The sequence below is a fragment of the Populus nigra genome, chromosome 15, assembly GCF_951802175.1.
Source record: "Populus nigra chromosome 15, ddPopNigr1.1, whole genome shotgun sequence".
NCBI classification, from domain to species: domain Eukaryota; kingdom Viridiplantae; phylum Streptophyta; class Magnoliopsida; order Malpighiales; family Salicaceae; genus Populus; species Populus nigra.
The window spans coordinates 10,652,944-10,661,893 of record NC_084866.1 but is presented as its reverse complement, the minus strand read 5'-3'; the positions used below and the strand labels follow the sequence as shown (position 1 = coordinate 10,661,893).

The following is an 8,950-nucleotide window of genomic DNA, read 5'->3' as shown; positions in this document are numbered from 1 at the left end:
TGACTCTTCAAGTCTACTAAGTCATGTCAACTTGGCGGGAATCTAGTTGGTACTTGATTTTGTGAGCGTTTATTTTTTATTATATAATAATGTAAAAAAAACTAGTATTAAAAAAAGTTATTAAACCTAGTAAAATCCATAACTAGGGTTGTAGGTTTGGTAGATTAAACCGTGAAGCGAAGGTCAGTTCAATATATTGTCATCTCAATATTTAAAAAAAATATCATCTTGAAAATTTTTTTAAAATCAAATCACACTTTTACACATCATTTGGATATTCTTTAGACCCACCAATTTGACTGGGTCAAGTCGGGGTAAAAAAATAATTTTAAAAATAGAGTTATTAAATCTAGAGGAACTCATGACCTAGGTGATGAGTTCGACGGGTTAAGTCATAAAGCCTTGATTGATCCAATCTCTCTCTCTCGGATCATGAACTCAACCGAATCTAATATTTTTTTCCCAAATCTAAAAGAAGTAAATAATGTCGTTCACGGTAAAACATGAGGGGGTGAACAGTGCAGCTACACAATGTTCACCTAACATATTTTCCTTTTAAATTTATAGTAAAATCTTAAAAAAAAAACAATGACCAGTGTTGTCCACATTAAAACTTGAGGGGGTGAACAATGCGTCTGCATAGTGTTCACCTCACATGTTGTAGTTTATTAGAGTAAATCTGGATCATGAATTCAACTAGGTTTAATATTTTTTTCCCTTTAAATTTATAGTAAATCTAAAAAACAAAAATAAATAATGTCGTATACGGTAAAACATGAGGAGGTAAACAGTGCAACTGTTCAATATGCATCTTATATATTTTCCTCTTAAATTTATAGAAAAAAAACAGTGAATAATATGTCAACAGTAAAATGTGAAGAAGTGAATAGTAAAATTACATAGTATTTACATAGTATTCACTTCAGACATTTTAGATTATAAGTAAGAAGTGTGTGTATATATATAGTATAAGGGGGAAATAGGAAATACACTGTGGACTTACACGGTATTTTCCCCACAAGTTTTTGATCATAGGTTATATAATAATAACAACAATAGATAATATAAGGGGAAAATAGGAAACACGCCGTGGATTTACACAGTATTTTCCCCATGGTTTAGATTAGATTATAGGTAATGGTGGGAAATACATTTTGTTTTGTTTTTTTTAATTTATTTTAAGTGAACTAAATGACACGTAATGCAGCACTGTTGACGTAGCGGCATTTGTTTTTGTAGAGAGATTCAAAATTCTCAAACTGTCTAAAGTTATTTTTAAAAAAAGTTATTGATAATGCTCTCTCTGGTCTGGTCAAGACTCAAGACAGAATATATATATATATATATATATATATATATATATATATATATATATATATATATATATATATATATATATAAAGAGAGAGAGACCGCCTTCGTCATCCCATGGAAAGCTTCCACTTGCTATGCCCTCTCTCTTATTATCTCCCCCTCAACACTCCATTTATTGTTGTTTTCTTTTTCTCACTCTCGCAAGGGAAAAAAAATAAATTACAAAGCCCTCGATCTTCGTGCCAGCCTCAGTCTCTCTCACTTGATATTCATCTCTCTTTCCTCCTCGTCCTCTTCCTCTTCCTCTATATTTGTGTCAACTTCTCTCCATTACTCCCATCGAAGTAAAGGAAACCCATTCTTTACTCCCACCATCTCTCTGTAAGCTTAAAACACTTGCTAACTAGGTTGCTATTTCCAAAGACAAACAGAGGAAACAGAAACCCAATAATCTCTCTGTCCTCTACTGTACGCTCACCGATTACACCAGCATCAACAACAGTTAACATGGATTCTACTTCTCATCAGAACTGGCTCGGTTTCTCTCTTTCCAACCATCATCACATGAATAATATTAACATCCCTTCCTCTTCTGATTCCTCTAACCTCTGTCTCTTTGAAGCCTTTAACACTACACCCACCACCACTACCTCAGGTCTATCTCTCTCTCTCTCTCTCTCGATTTCTTCATTTTTTATTTGCACATATTTTTGCTCAAACAACTAGATTTCTTTTCTGTTTTTATATTAACAGCTTGTGTGATGTTTATACAGCACAAGAAGATAATGCAGTAGCTGCCTGTAGACCAACTGACATCTCTTTATTTACCACTTCTGGACCAAAACTAGAGGACTTCCTTGGTTGTTGCACCACTACACCGCCATCACAACAGCCACTGGGTGGTCAGTTCTCGGCTGAGACACCCGGGACTACGGCTACTACTGTATCTGACAATAGTAGTTCTGAGATATATGATTCTGAGCTCAAAACTATAGCTGCTAGCTTCCTTCGTGGTTATTCCTCTAATGATCACCAACAAACCGGTAGTTCTCAAAAACATCAACAGCTTCTTGTGCAGTCTGAACATGCACCAAAGAAAACTGTTGATACTTTTGGCCAACGTACTTCAATTTATCGAGGAGTCACCAGGTAAATAAAAGTTGTAAATACCCTAAATCTTGAAAGGAATAAAGAAGAAGAAAAGAAGTGTATTTCTTCCCCCTTTGTCTTGAAAATAATCATTAAATGGTTGATTTTATGTTATTTCTTTCGGGGTTTGTGTAGGCATAGATGGACTGGTAGATATGAAGCCCATTTGTGGGATAATAGTTGCAGAAGGGAAGGCCAAAGTAGAAAAGGAAGGCAAGGTAACTAAGCTTTTCTTCATGTTATTCTTGATTTCTTTGAGGATCTTTCTTTTTCTAATGTGCGCCTATAGTGCCCATGTCCGTAACATGGTGTATCCGAGATCTGGGATTGAGGCTCGGTGGGAACAGACCTTTGGTAGTTTGTGGCAGAAATAAATGGTGAAAGAATATTGTCAATGAAATGGACTGCAAAACCCGAGAAAATGAAAAAATAAATTAAATTTAATAACCTGTTTCATTAAAGGGCTAAGATCTTCTGGGGTTTCGAAGACCATTAGATTTTGTTACAGGGTGTGCATTTATGAGAGATTTTGATGTGGTTTTGTTTCTTCATGTGGCATGTACATGGCGAATGATTGCTTCCCCATGGATGCACAATTTATCATCATTGTCCTTGCAGTTTATTTGGGTGAGTTCTTTGTTTTTCCCCGTCTATTGGTCTTATGATATTAATCATGATTAAAATCATCATTTTGCTTTACTACTTGTATGACCCAAATGTTTTCCTTCATGAATGCATCATCATCATCATCTCCTAGTTCAGATTGGACACTAGATTTTTGACACTGTAACTTGAGATTCCTTTTTTCCCATGAATGTGTCATCAAGTTCAGTATCTATGTATCTAGATTCTTGTTACGATGGCACTGTTATTATTTCTAAGTACTAAATGATCATTTCCTTTTTTGTAATACTATTCTTAGGTGGCTATGACAAGGAGGAGAAAGCAGCTAGAGCTTATGATCTTGCAGCTCTCAAGTACTGGGGTCCGACCACCACTACAAACTTTCCGGTGAGTGCTTTATAATTTATTTTTTTTAATTCGTTCTTGAAAGTTTTTCTTCCCCCTTTCATGGCAGTATTCAATTTGAGTTTTTATATATTGCTTTAGGTTTCTAACTATGAGAAGGAACTAGAAGGGATGAAGCACATGACAAGGCAAGAGTTTGTTGCGTCACTTCGAAGGTAATAACCATCCTACGTTAGTATTCTTTTGTTGTTTTCTTTAATATATTTAATAATGGCATCTCATTATCTTCTATATTTGTAGAAAAAGTAGTGGTTTCTCCAGAGGAGCCTCAATTTACAGGGGAGTGACAAGGCACCATCAACACGGTCGGTGGCAAGCAAGGATAGGAAGAGTTGCCGGCAACAAAGATCTCTATCTTGGCACCTTTAGTGAGTTTTCTAATCCTTCCCTCTGTCATCCATATCTATATTATGAAAATGTATACACCACAATATGTCAAGAATCTGATGTTTCTCGCTTTATATTATTCATTCGTTAAGTATGTGTACAACGTGATAATAAAGGCAACATTTCTTTGGTCAAACAGGCACCCAAGAGGAAGCTGCCGAAGCTTATGACATTGCAGCAATCAAATTTAGAGGCCTAAATGCTGTAACCAACTTTGACATGAGTCGCTATGACGTAAAAAGCATAGCTAACAGCAATCTTCCCATTGGAGGAATATCTGGCAAGTCAAAGAATTCATCAGAATCAGTTTCTGATAACAAAAGCATTGATGTAAGCCGATCGGACGATCGCGATCTCTCCTCGGCGTCCTCGGTAAACTTTGCTTCTCAGCCTACAACCTCTACTCTTAGCTTTGCCATGCCCATCAAACAAGACCCATCAGATTATTGGACCAATATCCTTGGATACCAAAACTCCACCACCACGATGAATAATTCCAAGAACAGTAGCAGCATTGTCGCACCAAGCACTTTACTTCAATCTTCCACAAGTTTTCATGCTTTTCAAGGTCCAACAGCTTTCAGTATGGACTTCAATACGAATTCTTCAGTCAATGAAAGCAACAACAGTGGGCTATTATTCAATGGTGGTTATATACAGCAACAGAGTGGTGGTGATGGTATTAGTACATCATCATCAAGTTCGAGTATTCCTTTTGCTACACCCATTGCCTTGCATGGTAATGGAAGCAGTTACGAGGGTAACTCAAGTTATGGCAGCTGGATTTCTCAATCTCTGCATTCTTTCCAATCTGCAAAGCCCAACCTCTCAGTGTATCAGACACCTATTTTTGGAATGGAATGAGCTCACAAAAGAAATGCAAGGAAAATGAGAATCTGTGCAAGCATGAACGTGAAAGGCTGGCTAGCTTGATGTTGATGCCAGCATGCAATGCGCAGATGGGTTTAACTTTTTTACTTTGAATAGACGAGTTGGGACTGACGAGCATGCATTTCCACAGTAGCTGACCTTAGTACTAACTGCTAGTTCTTTCTCATGGTCTTGTGTTATCTTTCTCTTTTGCTTTTGCTTTTCACTGACATGAATTTACATGGTATAAAATGAAGGAAAAAAAAGAAAAAAAGAAGAGAATATCCTTTAATTTGTCATCTTTCATCTTGTTAGTAACTCGGTATCAGATTATGGATGTGAAAGAGTTCCCTCATCAATTTAGCTCTCTTCCATTTTAACTTTGAATTCATACAGGTGAACAATAAAATCCCACGGAGTGGCATCACAAGGAGACAAACATTTATATAATATGTGTCGTGTTATCATCATCATCATCATAATTTTATTGGATTCAAGGCTCCCAGCTACTCATTATCATTCAAGAAACAGTAATTTTTTAAAAAAATAAGTAATGATCATTCATTAAAATATAAATCACTAACAATTTATACATCTACAGGTAGATATTTAACGTTTCTCTCTAAGTTGAAAACCATATAAAGATGCCAATTTTGAATCAAGCCGTGATGGTCCTCGAGGTTATATTTAGTTTTGAGACTTTGGGAGGAAAGGGAGATTCATATCAGCATCATCGGCCTCGAATTTTACTTTGCCTGTACTTTTTTATTCCCATCAAAGATCCCGAGCGATGGAGTGTGTCATTACATAAGGATTTTGCTTAGCATTGTGTTTGCAAGGGAAAAAATGCCTCTACAATAGTTAGTTCCTACAAAAATATTCAAGGAAGCGGTTGCCCACAACTGCTTTCCTCCCGACGGTCCCAATTTTCAAGAAATATAAAATTAATGACAATATTTTGAGGAATGGAAATAACATCATTAAAAATGCTTGAATTTTCATGTACATATTTTATAAATTAATTAATATGTAGGTAGATATATCTAATTTGACATTGGATTTATTTAACTAAAGGGGGAAATTCCCTAATTGAAATTGAAATAAAAAAAAATAAAAAGAGAAATTGATAAGCTCCACATCATTCAATTGGAAAACAGCAGTGCTTCCGGGCCCTTCAACAAAATTGAGTTAGACCCAGGAATATTTTTTTGTTAGACATCATAAACATAATCTTTTCCAAATAATAATTTAAGATTGGTAAAAAGTTCAAGCTTAGGTTTTGTCCTCATCTAGCTTTAACTTGATCCTTTCCTTAGTTTAAGAAACAACAAGATAAACACGAACTCTTTAGGCTATGTAGCCAAAAGCAGAACATATACCATAGCCCATCATTGGTGCGGTAGTGCGGTACAATAGGTGACATGGCTTCTTTATCCCCTTGTCACAAGGAAAGAATTTGAACTCGAGACGAATACACTCGTTTGCTTGCAACATTATGGCTTCCTTTTCTTTTTATCTCAAAGGAATAATTTTTTATTCTTTGATAGGAGATATCGACTTAAGAAACATTTTTTTTTAGTTGAAAAGCATGTATAATGCATTTTTTTTAATGTACAAGTGGATTACTAAAATGTCTTTTAAGTCAACAATATCAAAGCATTCAATCAAGGGTTATTAATGTATTTTCAAGTTGATTTTTTTATTATTTTTCTCTTTTTGTCAAGGGCATTGTCTTATTTAACCATTATAAAACAATAATTAAATCTAAAAAGTTGTCGGCGAGTGAATTATACGCACCACTACATGGAAGGCGCCAGACACTTTGGGTGGCCCGTGTGACGTCTCTTGGTGGTTAAAACTACCCATCAACCATGCTAAGTTGTTGCGTCCTATTTCATCCGGTGCGGCGCGTGTCATCAACGGTTAAGTGGTTTGTTATCGATGAATTTTTCTTTCTCTTCTTCTTTTCTCTCTCTTCCCATAAAAAATTCAGATTGATCTTCTTTATTTTTAATATTTGTGCTTTAGTCATTCCTCTTTTGATTTCTTATTTTTATCCTTAACTTTTTAATAAGAGTTTTATTTCTTTTCAATTTAGTCTTTCAATTGTAATTTATGATATATTATGCTTTTTAATATGGTCCCTATTCTTTTTATTTTTAATTTTTATTACTTAACCCTTTTATAGGAGTTTATTGTGAAAAACATACGAACCATTTGCTTCACCTTAACATCGTTTTTTGCGGGAAAAATATGGACCCGCAATGTAGCGTGGGCCCATGCCTACTTAATTGTTATTACTAATAGTTTGCATCCTTTTATTTTTATTATAGATTTTTTATGGTTCAATGATTTTGAAAAATATATGGTATATGTGGCGTCTATAGCCCATAAGACCAGATATATATAGATGTCCATTGGATATCACATAAGTGTCCAACCACATCACTCCCTCACAACTCAACAATAAAACAACATTTTTAATGCATTATTATTGATTTCTTGTTGTGAATAATTATGATCTTTGAAGTGTTGAGATACACATAGATGTGTGACTACCTCAGAGCTATAATGCTACCAGGAAATTTATTTGAGGTTGAATAAGGTCAGAATTAATACCCTACGATAGAGTTGGGAGGATTGAGTCGCAATAAGTTTATTTAAGGTGTAATAGTTTGGTTTTAGTGTGGAAATTTGATGAGTGTTGATGTGTTAGTAATTTTATTATTCACAAAGCCGTATAGGATATATGAGTCATCATTGATTGTTCTCCTAGAATGTTGATTGATGGGTAATGAATTACCCAGTACATTACATTATTGCATTCAAAACGTCCTAAAATGTCTTTCACTATATAATATTATGATGTATTAGTGGTTTTATTATTCACAAATCAATCTTGAATAAATGAACCACCACTAGTCATTATCCTAGAATTTTGATTGGTGAATAATAAAATTATTTAATAAATTACTTTATTGTATTCATACTATCTTTAAGATATATTTTGTTTTGCAATATGGTGATGTATTAATGGTTTTATTATTCACATATCAACCTAAGATAAATAAATTGTCACTAGTTATTGCTCTAGAGCTTTGATTTGTTAGTAATGAAATTGCCTAATATATTACTTCTAAAATATCTTTCATTATACAATATTATAATGTATTAATGGTTTTATTATTCACAAACCAATTTAGAATAAATAAACCATCACTAGTCGTTGTCCTAAAGTTTTGATTGGTGAGTAATGAAATCATTTAATAAATTATCTTATTGTATTCAGATTATCTTGAAGATATATTTTGTTTTGCAATATGGTGATGTATAATGGTTTCATTATTCACATACGTAAGATAAATAAACTGTCACTAGTTATTGCTCTAGAGTTTTTATTTATGAGTAATGAAATTGTCTAATATATTACTTTATTGTATTCCAATTATCTTTATAATAACTTATTTTTAAAATATTGTGGTGTATTAATAGTTTTATTATTGAGATATATGTCTAAGATAAACTAACTGTTATTGGGCATTATCTTAGAGTGTTAATTAATGAATAATAAAATTACTTCATAAATTATGTTTCAAAATATCTTTAAGATGTTTTGTTTTTATAAAAGTTATATATTTCAAAAACAAAAAACAATGATCATTTTGTTGTATGAATTTGATTTTTTTTCATGAGCATGTGTTTTGAATTTATACATGTGTCATTGTTTTGGAATATCTTTTCTTCGATAATGCAAGTTAATTTTTGTTGGGTCAATGTGATACCACGTAGACCCATTGAGTGTGAGTGGTAGCTTTCGAGCTTGTCTTAATTGTTGTAGTCTTGAACATGTTTATACCTATCATTTGTTCATCATCCTGTAAGTCTACTGGTTGTATTTCAAAAGCGAGAATTGGACTTTATTGCTAGGCTTGGATTCTAAATTTATCATTATCTTAGATCATCATAGTTTTTTACCATTAAAAACAAGCACATATATATCAACTTAGACAAACCCGTAATATATATGTAAGCACATTAAACACTTTTTTTCCTTGGAAAACTTTTGATAGATCATTTTATTAGCTCCAGATTAAATTAATAAATATGTTAAACAATACATGTAAGCTGGGTGATTAAAATATTTTTTTTTAAAATGAAATAAGTGATAGGGAAATTTGACTTGGATTCTTTATTATTATTT

The 8,950-nt window shown here is 33.3% G+C and overlaps 1 protein-coding gene across 2 annotated transcripts; it reads left to right on the top strand.

The window, feature by feature from the left end:
- The first annotated feature begins 1,473 nt into the window (after positions 1-1,473).
- On the top strand, positions 1,474-5,048 carry LOC133673808 (AP2-like ethylene-responsive transcription factor AIL5). 2 transcript variants are annotated; one of them, XM_062094701.1, is made up of 8 exons: positions 1,474-1,969; positions 2,088-2,463; positions 2,599-2,681; positions 3,082-3,090; positions 3,386-3,474; positions 3,574-3,647; positions 3,733-3,860; positions 4,019-5,048. In XM_062094701.1, the coding sequence occupies exons 1-8, from the start codon at positions 1,822-1,824 to the stop codon at positions 4,741-4,743; spliced, it is 1,632 nt and encodes a 543-aa protein (XP_061950685.1). In that variant the 5' UTR covers positions 1,474-1,821; the 3' UTR covers positions 4,744-5,048. The 2 variants fall into 2 exon arrangements, with proteins under 2 accessions (XP_061950685.1, XP_061950686.1); XM_062094702.1 differs by lacking the exon at positions 3,082-3,090 and having other exon boundaries at positions 1,475-1,969.
- The last annotated feature ends 3,902 nt before the right edge of the window (positions 5,049-8,950 follow it).

Bases quoted from the DNA above. Each gene is read 5' to 3' on its own strand.
- LOC133673808 (XM_062094701.1), top strand. From the start codon at position 1,822: ATGGATTCTACTTCTCATCAGAACTGGCTCGGTTTCTCTCTTTCCAAC. The intron at 2,464-2,598 runs GTAAATAAAAGT...GGGTTTGTGTAG, and splicing joins ATTTATCGAGGAGTCACCAG to GCATAGATGGACTGGTAGAT. The intron at 3,475-3,573 runs GTGAGTGCTTTA...ATATTGCTTTAG, and splicing joins CCACCACTACAAACTTTCCG to GTTTCTAACTATGAGAAGGA.